Source organism: Callospermophilus lateralis, chromosome 3 (genome assembly GCF_048772815.1).
Source record: "Callospermophilus lateralis isolate mCalLat2 chromosome 3, mCalLat2.hap1, whole genome shotgun sequence".
Classification (NCBI taxonomy): Eukaryota; Metazoa; Chordata; class Mammalia; order Rodentia; family Sciuridae; genus Callospermophilus; species Callospermophilus lateralis.
Window position 1 is genome coordinate 16,828,646 of NC_135307.1, and position 19,575 is coordinate 16,848,220.

General features: G+C 35.2%; 1 protein-coding gene and 1 pseudogene across 4 annotated transcripts in view; one reads left to right on the forward strand and one right to left on the reverse strand.

Moving 5' to 3' along the window:
- The window catches only part of Eml5 (EMAP like 5), a 185,097-nt gene that overhangs the window by 126,608 nt on the left and 38,914 nt on the right, over positions 1 to 19,575 (forward strand). For all 4 annotated transcript variants that reach the window (XM_076849768.1, XM_076849767.1, XM_076849765.1 and 1 more), the window contains exons 22-27: positions 7,837 to 7,989; positions 9,084 to 9,215; positions 10,090 to 10,178; positions 12,967 to 13,143; positions 17,547 to 17,748; positions 19,085 to 19,211. In XM_076849768.1, the coding sequence (XP_076705883.1) occupies positions 7,837 to 7,989; positions 9,084 to 9,215; positions 10,090 to 10,178; positions 12,967 to 13,143; positions 17,547 to 17,748; positions 19,085 to 19,211 (880 nt within the window). The remainder of the gene's footprint in view (positions 1 to 7,836; positions 7,990 to 9,083; positions 9,216 to 10,089; positions 10,179 to 12,966; positions 13,144 to 17,546; positions 17,749 to 19,084; positions 19,212 to 19,575) is intronic.
- LOC143393455 (protein C1orf43 homolog pseudogene) lies at positions 99 to 7,312 on the reverse strand (annotated as a pseudogene).

Genomic DNA, 19,575 nt, shown 5'->3' on the forward strand with positions numbered 1-19,575 from the left:
TTGTCTTTTACCTTGGAGGAAATATCTTGACATACTCCAGACCAATGGACATCAGACACATCACTGATGTGGCTGGTGCCTGGGTGGCTGAGTTATTATCAGCCAGTTTCTTGAGTCACATGTCTTACTAAGGCATCTAAAGTACTTGTTGCTTCCTGCTTCCCAGATCCATTCAGCATAATGTCATCAATGTAGTGGACCATTGAGATGTTTTGTGAAATGTCAAGACCCTCAGGATCTCTGTGGACTATATTATGGCAGAGAACAGGAGAGTTGAAATAACCCTGAGGCAAGGCTTTGAAGGTATACTCAGGTACAAGCCAGGTAAAAGCAAACTGCTTCTGGTAAGGAGAAAAAAAAATTGGTAAGGAGAAAAAAAGCATTAACCAAGGCAATGAGTCTAGTAGCAATGACTGCACACCAAATGTTAGGAGTTACATTAATTTGTTCCAGTAAAGATGGTACATCTGGAGGATCAGTTTCAATTGGAGTCACTACCTGATTAAATTTATTATTCAGTTATTATCTAAAATTCATCTAATTTTAATATAGACCCAACAGGCAATTTTACATGATATGATAGATATCCCTACTCCTGCATATTTCAAGTATTCGATAGTGTTATTGATTTTTATAATTCTTGGGCTCAACATTTTGCTTCTGATTTATCGTCTTAGTAGAGGAGGGAATCTCCAGAGGCTTCCACCCAGTTCTTTGTATCATAGTGACCTTTAGCCCATGGATTATAACACTAGCATGGAAGAGTCTACCAGTTGCCAAGTATTGTAATTTAGGAATTGGGTGGGTCCTACTGTGATTCAAACTTGACCTAAGATTTCATCTATTATATATGATCCCCATAATCTTTCACAATGGTAGAAAATAGCATCATTTTGTGTCCTAAAAATTAGCATCAATTCAGATTTTATGTGTAGTAATCCTTGAAACTTTGGATATTTTCTTTTTCCAATTTGCGGCCATTCTCTTAAGTGGCCACAGTTCCCTTGGGAGAAGATATGTGTCATATATTTATGATAGTTCTACTGGATTCTAGCCTCCCCCTCAGTAAGGGGCTCCTTGTATAAACATTGGCTTAGGTCTGAAAACTGGTTGAGAATCTATGGTTCTCCATTGTGGGAATTTAAGTCAGGTTTTTAGCCACCACATCTGAAGTTTCTTCTGTTAAATAAATTGTTAATCTACCTATTTCATTGATACAGAAATGTGCTTAATTAGCCATCAACAGAAATCCCTACAGACTAAAGTATTCTGATTATCAGTACATTCCTCCCGTCCTTTTCTGTAAAAGAGTCTATTTTGGCTTTGGTGATTAAGAGCTGCCACTTGGCCTCTGCTTCTTCAAGGTTCCTGTTGAATCAGGGAGCCCTTATCAATGGCAACCTCTCCTATGGTCATTCCTGACCTACATAGGAGAACAGTTACAGGGCTTGCTAAGATGCAGGTGCTGCCCTTAATATGTCATTGCCTTAGTGAAGTAACTATTTCTAGACTTTAGGGGAAGGGGTAGATATAGTTGGTGGGTGGGTGGGTATGAGGTTGCTAATGAAAAATCTGCTTTAACATTCATACCTCCCTGTGCTGCGGATGTAGCTTAGTGGTAGAGCACTTGCCTGTCATGCATGAGGCCTTGGGTTTGATCCCCAACACTGAAAAAAAAAAAAAAAGGAGCAGCAACTTTCTTCCCTCCTAAGCTTTTAGATTCATTCCTTTACAACAAGCATCAACTTATGGATCAAGTTTGACCCACCCTCTCATTTTTTATAGTTTTTTTTTTTATCACAACCATGCCCATTTACTTATGTGTTGTCTGGAGCTGGTTTTGCACTACAGTAACAGAGTTGAGTAGCTATGACCAATATTATATGGCCTGCAAAACTGAAAACATGTACTGTCTATTCCTTTAATAAAAATTTACTCATCTCTGCCCTACAGCATGCTGAGATTTGACCCAAATTATGAGTCTAGTGGCAACGGCTAGTTATGCTAGTTCTTCAGAAAGATGAGCATTCCTTTGCAAGGCAATTGCCCCAAAGGTCAGACTTCTTAAACACAGGAAAAGAAAGCAGGTGAGACTCAGAAAAACAGAAGTTTGAAATCTCACCTTTGTTTAAGTTCAACGAGATGTGCCCTTTTGATGCCCTAATTTTCTTTGTTTTTTAAAATTTTGTTCTAATTAGTTATACATGACAGTAGAATGCATTTTGACACATCATACATAAAATGGAGTATACTTCTCATTCCTCTGGTTATACATAATGTAGAATCACGCTGGTTGTGTAATCATATGTACATTTGGTAGTAATGTTCAATTCATTCTACTATCCTTCTTACCCCCATGTCTCCTCCCCTCCCTTCACTCCTCTCTGCCTAATCCAAAGTACCTCTATTTTTCCCAACCCTCCCCCATTATGGATTGGCATCTGTCAGAGAAAACATCCATTCTTTGGTTTTGGGGATTGGCTTTTTTTTCTTAGCATAATATTCTCCAGTTCAATTCATTTACTAAGAATGCCATAATTTCATTATTCTTTAGGGCTCAGTAATATTCCATTGTGTCTATATACCACATTTTCTTTATCCATTCATCTGTTGAAAGGCACCTAGGTTAGCTCCATAGTTTAACTGTTGTAAGTTGAGTTGCTATAAACATTGATGTGGCTGCATCACTGTAGTGTGCTGATTTTTAAGTTCTTTTGGTATAAACTGAGGAGTGGAATAGCTGGGTCAAATGGTGGTTCCATTCCAAGTTTTTTGAGGCCCTGGGTTTGATCCCCAACACTGAAAAAAAAGGAGCAGCAACTTCCTACCTTCCTTAGCTTTTAGATTTATTTCTTTACAACAAGCATCAACTTATGGATCAAGTTTGACCCATCCTCATTTTTTATAGTTTTTTTTTTAATCACAACCAAACTGCTTTCCATAATGGTTGCACTGGCTCCCTAATTTTCATACAAGAAATTTAGTGAAGCTGTATAATTCAGTTGACATTCTATATCTGCAGACAGTGAAATTTGTGTTTAAATTTTAGTGACTATAATGTCAGGTATTCTTTTATACTCGCTGTGGAAGCTTTCTCAGACTGCAATTCATGCTAGGAATTTAAGGACCTGAGCTCGTTACGTCTTTCTGTAGATTCTTCATGCAGTCAGAGGAATCTGTTTCACAACACTGTCTTTTTACTTGTTTTTGTAGTCTTCATTATTATAGTGGTCAAGGGCAGCAGCCTCTTGGGCTTCCAAGGCATTAACTTTAGTAGGTAGTTCATTACAGTCAACGGCAGGATTAGTAACTTGATTAATTGTGACACCAGTGCATGCCTTGGATTACCAGCATCCCGTTTCCTACTGGTAAGGACTCAGCACTGTGCTCAAGCCCAAAGACTATGATGTGTTAACTGTAGTTAACTAGTAGAAGGCTTAAAAATATTTTAAGAGATGTATAAGGAGCAACCGCAGAAAACAGCTATTATATTTAAGGCTAATGAACTTGAAGATCAAACTCCTCTACCACTCTCTGTGGAGAGTGCATGCATGCCACAGGACCCTTTACCACCTACCAGTGGTAAAGAAATTTGCCAGAGGACATGTGTCACAGCTGGTCTAGGAAATCCTTTGTTATAATGGTAGGGGGAAAAAAAACATTAATCTGCTAATGTCTCAGAAGCAAAGTTTCTTCCTTCTGCTTTGGCCTTGCACTGTCCCTCTAGTACCTTTACTAGCACAAATCAAATCAGTTGGCAAAGGAAAAATGTTTATAGGATTCAGTTTCAGTAAAAAATAATGGGATTAAAATAGTGAATTTGGAGCTAAGCAGCAATAAAATTAAGAAAAAGTTCTTATTCTATTTCATGGATGTAACTGCCATCTATATGCTGTTGCCTCATATTTTTATATCTCTTGCCTGTACCCCCTGATCTCCATAGAAGAATTAATATGTCAAACTGGCTCTTTGCTGTCTTCAATTGAACTTCTTAGGCATCCTTACCCAAAGTGGTACAGAAATGAATACTTGTACCTTGTCTAGTTTCTCTCATATCAGTAAATGGCATCACCATTGAAGCAGAAACCAACACTTACTCTACACTCAGTTGGTTAAAGTTCTTTCATATGTATTTTCAAACATGTCCAAATCCTACCATTCCTCATCATTTCCACTGCTGTCATCCTGCTCCAGGTCATCTCTTGACTCTCAGATCTCAAATTACATCCTACATTTCTTCATTGCCAGTTTATGCTTGTTAATTAGATGACTTCTTATTCTCATTCTGTAACAGCTGTACCCCATCCCTCTTCCATCTTATTTCATGAAAGGTTCAAAAGCCTTAGGGTTTTTGTATGCTTGCTGCATCTCTTGCTGTTAGAGTAAGCCCATTGTTCTGTATTTATCAGTGTAGTACTAACCTTTTTTTAAAAAAAATTAATACTAACAATTAATAATATTAATATCATTTGCATAGTTTTTAAACCTAGATTTTTCTATCTTTAACTAATAATTACCTATTGTCAGATTTCCCTTTTATTTTGTTTTGTTTTATTTTCAAAATATTCTCATCTGTTAAATTAAGAGTGTCTCCCATAGAAAAGCAGTGGAGGCCCCATAGGGCAAGTACAAAACAGAATTAAAACTCCCAAGGGTTTTGTCTTTACAAAAGAAAAGGCAGAACCTATTTTCCTAATTTTAAAATTTCAAATTTTAAAAAACATTTTAAAGCATTTTAAAAGATGGCCTCATTTCCTAAATTTCTGATATCTTGGGTAGAATCTACTAAGATAGCAGTCTTCTCCCCCCACCCCCAAAAGTTTCCACTTATGTCATTGGCATTTGTTTGTTAATAGGTAAAATCTCTTATTCCTTTTCATCAACTTAATTTCTGTATTGTTGCATTTTTTTAATATTTCTTTTTTAGGTGTAGATGGACACAACAGAATGCCTTTATTTTTATGTGGTGCTGAGGGTCGAACCCGGGTCCCACCTGCTGTAGGCAAGTGCTCTACCGCTGAGCCACAATCCCAGCCCTGTGTTGTTGCTTTTTAATAGTTCATTTTATTCAACAACTAAAGTCAGACCAGTACACTGCCTTATTAGGGAAAACCATGCCTGTATACCATCTTGTATGTTGGAATAGATTATGTCAAGTATCAGAACATTCTCTTTTATTCAATGTATTCACAAGAGGATTGAATGGAGGTAGAAGGGCAGATCCTTGCATATGAGGAAAGTTGTGTTAAAGTTTCAACACATCTTGGTTTAAGTGGAGTGCCAGGGTAAGTTGTTGCACATAACACACACTTCCTCATTGCCTGAAACCCCAGTTCCTGTCTGCCTTTTTCACCAAACAACTCTGAGACAACCTAAGCCCAGAGGTTACCAGTGGATTGAGTACAATGGGGAAGACACCTTACTTCTACTCTTTGGGATTAAATGGTCTAGAACTAAGTAGGGGAACTATGGCCAAAAACAAGTTTTTGTTTAAGGAAGCTTTGATAGAAACAAGAATGACATATGAATTCAAATCCAGAAAAAAAAATCCTACTTTGGAGAAATAAAATTGTAGCTGATGTTCTTAAAAAAACCTATAAGAAAGGGTTGGGGGGCAGGGGCTGTAGCTCAGCGGTAGAGCGCTTGCCTAGCATGCGCGAGGCCCTGGGTTCGATCCTCAGCACCATGTAAAAATAAATGAAATAAAGGAATTGTGTCCAACTACAACTAAAAAATAAAGCACTCCTACCCACACCCCCTTCTCTCTCCTTCTGATGTATTCCTTCATTAAAAAAAAAAAAAAAAAGAAAGGGTTGGGGAATGACCTTTTATACACAAGCTCTAAGAACCCTGGACACAACAGGAGCTTTGTCTAACACAGTTTGGGTCTACTGAGCCAGATTTCTTGAGAGCTGCCTAGCAGGTAGCCTACCTCGTATATCACATCTGTCTGGCTCAGTCTGCAATGAGAGTCCTTCAGCTCCATCAAAGTGCTCTCCAATGTGTTAGAGTCATCCTTTTTTTGTTGTTGCTTATTTCTTTCTTTTTTATTTATTATTGGTTGTTCAAAACATTACAAAGCTCTTGACATATCATATTTCATACATTTGATTCAAGTGAGTTATGAAATCCCATTTTTACCCCGTATACAGATTGCAGAATCACATCGGTTACACATCCACGTTTTTACATAGTGCCATACTAGTGTCTGTTGTATTCTGCTGCCTTTCCTATCCTCTACTATCCCCCCTCCCCTCCCCTCCCCTCCCCTCCCATCTTCTCTCTCTACCCCATCTACTGTACTTCATTTCTCTCCCTTGTTTTTTTTCCCTTTCCCCTCACTTCCTCTTATATGTAATTTTGTATAATGATGAGGGTCTCCTTTCATTTCCATGCAATTTCCCTTCTCTCTCCCTTTCCCTCCCACCTCTCGTCCCTATTTAATGTTAATCTTTTTCTCATGCTCTTCCTCCCTGCTCTGTTCTTAGTTGCTCTCCTTATATCAAAGAAGACATTTGGCATTTGTTTTTTAGGGATTGGCTAGCTTCACTTAGCATAATCTGCTCTAATGCCATCCATTTCCCTGCAAATGCCATGATTTTGTCATTTTTTAATGCTGAGTAATACTCCATTGTGTATAAATGCCACATAAAGCTCCTCGATTCCAGGAAATTCTTGACACATTTTCTCTTCTGACCAGAGGGGAGGGACTTATGTCACCTGGATAGCTGGGGAGATTTCAGGGGAATGAGGTCTCCAGCTGATGGTTGGTGCTGGTAAGTTCCCAATTCTTGCCTTGACCATGGTGGCCAGCTCACTTAGGGTCTCTTGATGGCACAGGTACTCACTCTAACTAAACACCCCTGTCTCACAGCAGGCTAGTGCCTGGCCATTCAGCAGGGTATCAGTGAGGGTCTTCCATACAACTTTGAAAGGAGTAATAGTGTTCCACAGATCTAGAAAGGAGGAGCAGAAATTATTGCCCATTAAGGAATGGTGGTGCCAGCCTTCAGCATGAAATGGGATCTCAGAGGCAAGGATGGCATCCAAAAGTTTCATCCTGTACAAATAGTTGTAGCAACTTTGAATTACCTGGGTTTCCAGTTGTAGCAGGCTTGTGTCTGCAAGGAGCTGGGATTCATACTTGATGTTCTGAACACTGAAGAGTTGAGTGTCATTCTCCTCTTTTAAGTCTTTGGGAACATTGTGTCCCACAGGGACATGGGGTCTCATTGTAGGTTCATTTGCAAGTGCATTATTGCTTCTTCACAAAAATAAATAGCAGTACAAATATCAGACTCCTGTAGGCCATCACATGCACCCAGGCACAACATTCACCCAGGACTGCCTCCCCACACAGAACTGCATGGTTTTCCCATTGCTCTGCCTTGTTATCCAAGGCTGCAGGGAAGAAGCAGCCATGCCTGGATTCCCTGGAGTTTGCCGGCCATTTGCTTATGGGGGGAGATCAAGCCAGACCTTGTCTGAAAACATGGTGCCTGGGGGACTAGGAAAGGAGGAAGACACCTTCCTGTAACCCCTCCCAGCACTTGGCTCAGACAGGCAATCTCAACTTTTTTTTTCAATTTAATTTCTTTTAAGACAAATATCAGTACTCAGTTTGGTTACATTTAGAAATGAGTTTAATTTTTTTTTTTTTAGAATTTCTTACTGGAATTTTCATAGAAAACTTCATCTGCATCTCTTGACTCCTTTTTTATGTTGATTTGAAGCCATAATAAATATAGGCATCCTCTTTGAAATTAAAGGTCCTTCAAGCACGTATTTTTTAAAAAAGAAAATTTCCTAATACATACTATTTTCTTCCTTTACCAGGTGGAAGATGTTGCTGTTTTTCTCCTGATGGAAAAGCTTTAGCTGTAGGTCTCAATGATGGAAGTTTCTTAATGGCAAATGCAGATACTCTAGAGGATCTTGTGTCTTTTCACCACAGAAAAGATATTATTTCAGATATTAGATTTTCACCTGGTAAGACTGCATTTACTTGATTATTAACTTTGGTCTGAATATGAGTAAATGTATCAATGTGTGGTTTATATTAGCTTGTTTTATTTTGGAATTTTACTTTTTGACTAGAAGGAGCAGTATGGTAAGAAATAAAAGCCCTGTATTTGATTATGCAAATATCTTGCTTAGTGCTAATTCTTATTACTAAATTTTCTATATGACTTGGGCCAGGACACTACTCTGAACTTCACCTTTCTCATTTGTAACATAAAAAGAGCTTGACTGTTTTCATGACATTCTTGATATTCTTAGTGCTTTTAAAATTGTATTACTTTGTGCTGGGGATGTAGCATGGCATGTGAGAGACCCTGGGTTTAATCCCCAGCACCACAAGGAAGAAAATGCATTTAATTTTACTCATACATACCAGTTTTCTTGCAGTAATTATTTATTACAAACCTATTATAGGGCTGGGGCTGTAGCTCTATGGTAGGGCACCTGCCTCACACGTATTAGACACTGGGTTTGATCCTCAGCATCACATAAAAATAAATAAAGATATTGTGTGCATTTATAACAACATTTTTTTAAAAACCTACTATAATACAGTTTTTTAAAAAACCTACTATAATATAATATAATACAATATTAAGCAAAATTTACTTATGTTGGTCTAGATCTTTTTTTTTCTAAATTTAAAGAGTTTTTTTGGTCATGAAAACATACCAAAATTACATCATATATAATTTTGACAGTTTGCTCTCCACTGAACTAATTTGTTTCACTAAAATTTACTTTATTTTGTTATTTTTTTAAAATTGTAGATGGACACAATACCTTTATTTTATTTATTTTTATGTCTTGCTGAGGATCAACCCCAGTGCCTAACACATGCAAGGCAGGCACTCCACCAGTGACCTACAGCCCCAGCCCCTTGTTAGTTATTAATGTACTTGAAAATGTAATCATTTATCATTTAATACATCTGTTCAATACTAGGTAACTTATGAAGCACCTAAGATTTCTCCAAAAAGATATTAAGAAAATTAACTCTAGTTGCAGAGTGTAAAAACATTTCCACAAGTAGAAAATGCCAAAATATGTTTCTGTTGTAGGATCTGGGAAATATCTGGCTGTGGCATCCCATGACAGCTTTATAGATATATATAATGTAATGAGTAGTAAACGAGTGGGAATATGCAAAGGAGCTACAAGTTGCATAACCCATATTGATTGGGATATTAGAGGTAAGACTTTAAACAGTTTAATATTTAATAAAAGTTTGATTTATAAATAAATTTTATTACACTAAAATTTGATTTAGTGTAGCTAAACATGATTTGTTTGGATCTTGTTAGAATCAAAAATCTTGTGAAAAATAAACTGTATTCTCAAAATTATTTTCCACTACTTTATTTTACATCTAAAGGGGAATGCTATAAACTTTCTTAGTACTTTACCTTATGTCATTCAAATGACAGTACAGTAATAAGTTGTTTAGTTTGTGGAATAATATAAATATATTGTACATAAAGATTTTTAGTTAGATAATGTACTAGTTATTATCTGATAAGTTTGACAAACTTCAAATTTAGAAATATAAATGTTAATGAGTATTTTAACTTCCTTTTTCTATTAGTTAATATGCATTTCCTAAAAATAACCATAATTATATAGCATAATTTAATGAGTATCTTTGTATTTTATGACAGTGTTTGATAAGTTAAAATAAATGTTAATTATTTTAAATGCTACCTTTAAGGGTTATATTTTTATATTTTCAGCTTTAAAACTTTAATATTTTAAATTAAGGATTCTTTTAGGTATTGCTAAACAAAATACTTGTATGCATTTAAAAAAATTTCAACATTTGTTTCTAAGATTTTTTCAATATGCCTAAAAACAAATAGCTTCTATGTATTTGCATAAATAAAAAATTAAGCTGTTTATGAATTTAATTATATGAAGATTAAGAAAATACAATATCTTAAAATATTTTGATTTGGAGAGGAAAATGATTTTTTATACTTAAGCTTATTTTTTCCCATAAAATTGAAACATTATACTAATGATATAAGTATTTATATAAGTATGTTCTATATATTTTTTATTTTTTTTAAGGAAAGCTTTTACAGGTCAACACTGGTGCTAAAGAACAGTTATTCTTTGAAGCTCCCAGAGGGAAAAAACAAACCATCCCCAACGTGGAGGTAGGAGGACACTGGTGCTTGTAGTTGTGTTCATATGAGTAAAAGTGGTTGGAAAACTTATGCCTACTTTTCATCATTTAGTTACATGTGAAGTTCATTCTCACATTATTTGAATGATATTCTTGGGGTGTGTTTATTTTATTTGGCTAGAATGCATATAACCATGAAACACCTAAGATAGGTAAAGGAACAGATACTGTTTTAAGTAGAAGAATAAAGCTGGTATTCTAGCTATGCTAGAATCACTTTCCTCAAAGGAAAAGAGGTACCCACTAGTCACTAGTAAGGGACATACCATCTGATTTGAAGTACTGTACATCTGCCACATCTTTGGAACCCATATGTCTATGATGCTTATTAGTAGATTTCTCTTTTTTTTAAAAAAAAAGTTAAGTGTCTTTACTTTTTTGCCTGACAATATTGGATTTTTTGTTTGTTTTGTTTTGGGGTGTTTTAGGCATGGCCTAGGAAAACATGCTCAGTAAATTTAATATAAAAGTGGCTTTAAAAAAGAAAAATGTATGGGCTTGGGAAATAGCTCAGTTGGTAGAGTTCTTACCTCACATGCACATGGCACCACACACACACACACACAAAAAAAAAATAAAATAAAAAAGGAAAAAAAAATAAAAAAGATTGTACCAGACAGATCGGGCGCGTTCAGGGTGGTGTGGCTGTAGACTTTTTTTTTCTTTCTTACTTTTCTTTTCTCGCTCTTCTCATCCATTCTCCTCTACCCTTCCCCCTCTGGTCCTCAACATATGTGAAACCAAGAACTTTGCATGAAATTGGACTTTAAGAACTGAATCACCAACCCCACCTCACCCCCCACCTTTATTTTCTCTTTATTTTCTCTCTCTCTCTTTCTTTCTTTCCTTGTTATTTTTTTCTTCCTCCCTCTATCCCACTTTCAACCTCCTAACTTTTACTATTTATACGTAGGATAATTTCTAAATACAGATAAAGAGTTTGAATTTATACATTCTTCTGTAAATTACCCCTGTCTATTTATTAGAGTTTTCCTCCAAAGTTGCTAAATTAGATTAATCCCATACCTTCACTCTTTTCCCCCTTAACATAGCGTCCTACCCCTGACCCTGAGTTCTCTATACACCACCAGAAATGGTATGCCTTTTATGAAACTAATGACTATATTCTAAATAATAATTGAAGTCAATATCTGTAGACATAGAGTCTAACTACAAATGTATTAATAATGAAAACTTGCTCATAGATGATGTATTATTGGGAACTGTTAACATTGTTTTTCTCCACAAAAGAGAGATTTTGGAACTATACAAGAGCAATATAGATTTATAGAGGGAAAATATTAACACAATAGTCACACAGAGCTGGAAAGAAATGTGAGCAGCACAATTCACAATAGCTAGACTGTGGAGCCAACCTAGATGCCCTTCAATGGATGAATGGATAAAAAAAAATGTGGCATATATATACAATGGAATATTACTCAGCACTAAAAAATAATAAGATCATGGCATTTGCAGGGAAATGGATGGCATTAGAGCAGATTATGCTAAGTGAAGTTAGCCAATCCCAAAAAAACAAATGCTGAATGTCTTCTCTAATATAAGGGAGGTGACTCAAAATGGGGTAAGGAGGAAGAACAGCGGAAGAAGATTACCTCTACATAGGGAAGAGGGGTGGAAGGGAAAGGGAGGGAAAAGGGGAATTGCATGGAAGGTGGAAGGAGACCCTCATCTTTATACAAAACACATGTATGAAGATGTGAGAAAAAAAAGAATAGCGTTTTCTTAGATTAGGTAGAGAGAAGTGATGGGAGGGGAGGGGAGGGGTTGGGGGGATAGGAAGGATAGTAGAATAAAACAGACATTATTATTAATATATGTGACTGCATGACCAATATGATTCTGCAACCTGTACACTCAGAAAAATGAGAAATTATATCCCATCTGATTCAAATGTATGATATGTCAAGGTCATTGTACTGTTGTGTGTAACTAATTAAAACAAAAAATTAAAATAAAAAAAAAAGATTGTATCAGTTGAAAAACATAATGCATAATAGAAATTTAGACATGAACTGTTATGTTTCTTGATTATTCCTTTTTTTTTTTTTTTTTGCCAGTAAGGATAAATACAGGAGCACCCTACCACTGAGTTAAATCCCTAGACCTCTATGTGTCTTTATATATTTTACTTTGAGATAGGGTCTCCTTGAGTTGTCCAAGTGGGCCTCAAACTAGTGAACCTCCTGAGTACCTGGAATTACTGCACCACTGTGCCTGGCTGTTCCTCGATTATTCACTATCACTGTATGCTCAGCATCTTGAACACACAGTGAGGGCTGGGGATGTAGCTTAGTTGTAGAGTGTTTACCTAGCATGTGTGAGACCCTGGAGTTGATACCCAACACAGCAAAAAACAATAAAAAGCCCAATCAAGAACACATATGGGGCTGGAGTTGTGGCTCAGTGGTAGAGTGCTCGCCTACCACTGGGGCACTGGGTTCAATCCTCAGTACCACATAAATGTAAAATACAGATATTGTATCCACCTAAAACTTGAAAATAAATATTTTTTTAAAAAGAACACATACTAAATATATAATAAGGACTTCCTGAATAATATTATATTAAATTTTTTCTGCAAGAACTAGTAGACTGTGAGAAGCTATAAAACCAAGCCAACTAATGATTTATTTTTCTATTAATATTTAATTTCACTTGTGACATGTAATAACAAAGATGAATGTTCAGATTTTGGTTGTCAATTTAGATATTACACAGTAATTTTCTCTTTTTAGGTAGAAAAAATTAGTTGGGCATCATGGACAAGTGTGCTTGGTCTATGCTGTGAGGGAATTTGGCCAGTAATTGGAGAAGTCACAGATGTAACTGCCTCTTGCCTCACCAGTGACAGAATGGTCCTAGCTACAGGCGATGATTTGGGATTCGTGAAGTTATTTAAATATCCTGCTAAAGTATGTATTTTTCTTTAACTTTCCTAATGATCATAATTATGAAAACGATTAAGATAACGTTCCTTCATAGTATTTCATTGTTGTAATAGGAATAATACATGTGTAAAATGTAATGTTATACCACAAAAGGTTCAGAATTATGTTTCCTATTCTTGGAACCATATTTATTTTTATCTAGAATAAGTATTATAATCTATGATTCTGTGCCTAAAGTTATATATTATATTTTACAGATTTTTTTAGTATTGAATAATGTAAATTTCCTTTTTAAAAATCCATTCCTTTTATTCCCAATATTAAATTAAGCTATTTAACTATTTTCATTATTTATAAATAAATAAACAAAAGGTCCATCAATAACTAAAAAATTTTTAAAAAGAGAATAATATAAACTATATGTATAGCTTTTAAAGAGACAATGTTTTAACCAAATACTAAATACTAAATACCCCCATAAAATTAAAATAAACAACAGTGATTTAATGTGATTAATGATGTTTTATTGAAACCAAACTATACAGATTCTTATGTGATTGCTCAATTCTTATTTCACTTTCCCATATTCAAACTACTGCAAAATGTTAGGCTTCTGTTTAGCACAAAAGTAAAATTTATGTACCAAAGCCAATAAACGCCTGCCTGCTTACCTTCTCTTCCTCCCTCCCTCTATTGCTTCCTCCCTCCCTTCTTTCTACTGGTCATTGAACCCAGGGCACTCTACCCACTGAGCTACATCCCAGCCCTTTTTATTTTTCATTTTGAAATGGGTCTTGTTAAATTGCCCAGGCTGGGCTTTCTACTTCAGCCTCCTGAGGAGCTGGAATTACAAGTATGCACTATCATGCCCACTTCAGATGTATTTATTTCTTAATTCCCATAAATTAAGTTACATATTATAATCTAGCACCAACAAGAACATAAACATAAATTTGAAATAATGCATCAAATCATTTTGATATCCAGTTCATTTTTAAAATTTTATTATTTTTTTTATTTATATAAAACAGCAGAATGCATTACAATTCTTATCACATAATATATTCCACAATTTTTCATATCTATGGTTGTATACAAAGTATATTCACACCAATTCATTTCTTCATACATGTACTTTGGATAATAATGATCATCACATTCCACCATCGTTTCTAACTCCATGCCCCCTCCCTACCCCTCCAATCCTTCTGCCCTATCTAGAGTTTGTCTGTTGCTTCCATGCTCCCTCTCCCTATCCCACTATGAATCAGCCTCCTTATATCAAAGAAAACATTCAGCATTTGGTTATTTGGGATTGGCTAAATTCACTTAGCATTCCTTAACTTCCCGACTCCATCCATTTACCTGCAAATGCCATGATCTTATTCTCTTTTATTGCTGAGCAATATTCCATTGTGTATATGTGCCACATTTTTTAATCCATTCATCTATTGAAGGGCACTCAGTTTGGTTCCATAGTTGAGCTGTTGTGAATTGTGCTGCTACAAACATTTATGTGGCTGTGTCCCTGCAGTATGCTGTTTTTAAGACCTTTGAGTATAGACCGAGGAGAGGGATAGCTGGGTCAAATGGTGATTCCATTCCCAATATTCCAAGAAATCTCCATACTGCTTTCCATATTGGCTGCACCAATTTGCAGTCCCAACAGCAATGTGTGAGTGTACCTTTTTCTCCATATCCTCGCCAATGCTTATTGTTGTTTGTCTTCATAATAGCTGCTATTCTGCCTGGAGTGATCTATGCTAAGCCCCAGGCCAACATCATTCTAAATGGAGAAAAATTGAAGACATTCCCTCTAAAAGCTGGAACAAGACAGGGATGCCCTCTTTTACCACTTCTATTTAACATAATTATTTTTTAACAGGGAGAGAGAGAGAGAGAGAATTATTTATTTATTTTTTTAGTTTTCAATGGACACAACATCTTTATTTTTTTTATTTTTATGTGGTGCTCAGGATCGAACCCAGCGCCCGCATATGCCAGGCAAGCGTGCTACCGCTTGAGCTACATCCCCAGCCCTTAATATAATTCTTGAAACACTGGCCAGAGCAATTAGACACACGAAAGAAATTAAAGGGCTGCTACACATAGGAAAAGAAGAACTCAAATTAGCACTATTTGCTGATGATATGATTCTATACCTAGAATACCCTAAAAGTTCCACCAGAAAACTTTAGAACTAGTAAATGAATTCAGCAAAATAGCAGGATATAAAATCAACACCCATAAATCAAAGGCATTTCTGTATACCAGTGATAAATCCACAGAAATGGAAACAAGGAAAACCACCCCATTTTCAATAGCCTCAAAAAAATAAAATACTTAGGAATCAACTTAATGAAAGAGGTGAAAGATCTATATAATGAAAATTACAGAACCCTAAAGAAAGAAGTCAAAGAAGACCTTAGGAGATGGAAAGATCTACCTTGATCTTGGATAGGCAGAATTAATATTATTAAAATGACCATACTTCCAAAAGCACTATACAGTTTTAATGCAATTCTGATCAAAATCTCAATGACATTCCTCATAGAAATAGAAAAAGCAATCATGAAATTCATCTGGAAAAATAAGAGACCCAGAATAGCTAAAGCAATCGTTAGCAGGAAGAATGAAGCAGGTGGCATCACTATACCAGACCTTAACCTATACTACAGAGCAATAGTAACAAAAATGGCATGGTATTGGCACCAAAACAGACTGGTAGACCAATGGTACAGAGTAGAGGACACAGAGAGTAACCCTCAAAATTACATTAATTTATATTAGACAAAGGTGCCAAGAACATGCATTGGAGAAAAAATAGCCTTTTCAACAGATGGTGCTGGGAAAACTGGAAATCCATATGCAACAAAATGAAATTAAACCTCTATCTCTCACCATGCATAAAACTCAACTCAAAATGGATCAAGGACTTAGGAATAAAACCAGGGACCCTGCATCTAATAGAAGAAAAAGTAGGCCCTAATCTCCATCATGTGGGATTAGGCCCCAACTTCCTTAATAAGACTCCTATAGCGCAAAAATTAAAATGAAGAAATAAATGGGATGGACTCAAACTAAAAAGTGTCTTCTCAGCAAAAGTAATGATCTGTGAAGTGAATAGACAGCTTATATCTTGGGAACAAATCTTTACCCCTCACACATCAGATAGAGCACTAATCTCTAGGATATATAAAGAATTCAAAAAGTTAAACACCAAAAAAACAAATAACCCAATCAATAAATGGGCCAAGGACATGAACAGACACTTCTCAGAAGATGATGTACAATCAGTCAACAAATACATGAAAAAACATTCATCATTGAGATATTAGAGATACTCAATTCATTATGATACTCAGTTCATAACACCCATATTATTTTTTGTAGATCAGCACTGAAATGAAGACACAAGCTTAAAACTCATAGGAGGGCTGAGGTTCTGGCTTAATGGTAGAGCACGGGCGCAGCATGCATGAGGCACCACATAAAAATAAATAAATGAAGATATTGTGTTCATTTACAACTAAAAGTATTTTAAAAATAAAAACCTCCAGGGAAACTCAGATATTCAAAAATACTACATAGAGCCTACTTTAGATACATATAGAGCTAGAACCTTAGTAGATTAAGAACATTCTATTCAGACAGTTATCAGTCAGAAACTTCATTCCAGCATTCCAAATGATGTAGATCCTTTAGGAATAAGTTTAGGATACTGGTCTACAGATTCCTTCTTCACCTCAATGCTAATAAATCTCATAACAATTATTTTTAATACATATATTTCTCCATATAATATACTGTATTAACTATATTGTTACTCCATTGAACAGTTGAGGTATTTAAATTTTTCACTGCTATAAGTAAATAATATGATAAGTATTTTTCACATACGTAGCATGTTCTTAGCATAGATATCCAAAAGGCAGATTAGTGAGACAAAAGTACAAACAGGATCTGTGTATTTACTATCTTAGTGATAGAGTACTTGGCTAGCATGTGCAAGCCCTGGGTTTGATTCTCAGCAGTGCCAAATATATGTATGTATTTTTTTAATGCTTTTAATGCGGTATACCACAATGGTTTCCAAAAAAGTTAATTGTACTAGCAATGTGTGAAACTACTAGTTTCATCCTGTCCTCACCAGGTTTGGGAATTGTTACTCTTATTTAATTGGTTAAATATTAAAGTATTTAATTGGTTAAAACATTTTCTCTTTAGCACACTTGTTATTTTTTTATTCTAGGGTATATCAGTATTTTCTTGTGTTTTTATTTATGTTGCATTTGGAATGACCGATTTCAAAACATACATTAAGGAAAATTAAATATAACTAAAAATATAATTAGTTTAGAAATATAATTACAATTTTTCAAATAATGAAACTTCTCAGAAAAAGTTTGCATTTTTATTATCTCTAGGGAAAATTTGGAAAATTTAAGAGGTATGTGGCCCATAGCACACATGTCACAAATGTTCGCTGGACTTATGATGACAGCATGTTGGTGACCCTAGGAGGTGCGGATATGTCTTTAATGGTATGGACAAATGAGATGGAAAGTTATCGAGAAAGAAGGCCTTGTGATAGTGAGGAATCTGATGTAGATTCCGAAGAAGGTGGAGGTATGTCATTTTAAAACATTTTAACAGAAACATATAAAAAATACAGCACTGATTTAAACTATAGAATTTAAAGTAATAATAATACTTTAATAACTGTGGTATTGGGGCTGGGGATGTGGCTCAAGTGGTAGCACGCTCACCTAGCATGCGTGAGGCACTGGGTTCGATTCTTAGCACCACATAAAAATAAAATAAAGATATTGTATCCACCTAAAAACTAAAAAATGAATATTTAAAAAAAATAATTGTGGTATTAGTGTTTTGGGTTAGTTTTATACAAAAAAATGGCTTTATAATTCAAGAATAGCAGACTGGCAAGTATTAATACTTAGCTATTCTTCATCTACAAATGTAAGACAACCATACTTTAAATAAATACTATTAAAATGAATTTTATATATTTGAACTTTATAGTTTAAAACATTTTTCTTAATGTACTAATAATACTAGCTCATTATATAAAATATATTTTGCAATAAAGAATAAACACAGACTTTATAATTCAACCACTCAAAGTTAATCTCTATAAACATTTGGGGTTTATCCTAAGGTATATGTGCATTTTTATACATAATTTTTTTAACATGAACTTGTAGCTTTTTTTTTTTTTTTCCTTTTTGGTACTAGGGATTGAACCCAAGAGCACTTCACTTTAACATTAACCTACATCCCCAACCATTTTTATTGATTATTTTGTTTTTTTTTTTTAATACCAGGGATTGAACTCAGGGGCTCTTAACCACTGAGACATCCCCAGACCTTTTTTTAATTTTATTTAGAGATAGGGTGGCACTAAGTTTCTTAGAACCTCAATAAGTTGCTGAGGCTGGCTTTGAACTTGGAATCCTGCTGCCTCAGCCTCCCCAGCAGCTGGATTTACAGGTGTGTGCCACTGCACCCGGCTTTATTTATTATTTTGAGACAGACTCTGATGAATTACTAAGGATCTTGATAAGTTATAGAGTCTAACCTCAAATTTGTGATCCTCCTGCCTCAGCCTCCCATGTTGCTGGGATTATAGGTATGCATCATTGCACATGGCCTATAGCTTGCTATTATCTCTTAGTGATACTTAAAAAACATCATTATATGGCTGAGGATATGGCTAAGTGGTAGAATGCTATGCCTAGCTTGCATGAGGCCCTGGGTTTGATCCCCAGCACTAAAAATATATTTATATATAAAATATTTTACTACTTAATTTTTGCTGGATGCGTATTCCATAATTTGATTATGGCACAATTTACTTGACATTGGACATCATTATATCTAAATTACAAGATCACAATTGATCTCAGTTATCACTTAAAGAATAACTTTTCTATTTTGATCGTAGGCTATGATAGTGATGTTACAAGGGAGAATGAAATTACTTATACCATCAGAGCCTTATCAACAAATATTCGCCCAATGTTTGGAACCAAGCCTCATTTGCAACAGAAAGAACCTTCAGCTGATGAGAGGTAACAAAAAAGTTTAAAATTAAATGAAGGAAAAGATACTTGTATTAAAATTAAATTTGTTATTTAACTAAATGTGTTTCCTACAAATATTAAATATCAGTGATATTCTTGCTTTATTTGGTTGCCAGAACTCTTACAAAATGTTTGTCCTTAAATACTTTTTTAAAAATATTTTTTAGTTGTCAATGGACCTTTATTTTATTTATTGATATGTGGTGCTGAGAATCAAACCCAGTGCCTCATACATACTAGGCAAGCCCCCACTCTGCCACTGAGCCACAACCCCAGCCCCCTTAAATACTTTATGGTGGTAACAGTGTCTTTTCAAGTAGTTTGGAGAATGTTGCCATATATGTAGAAAGTT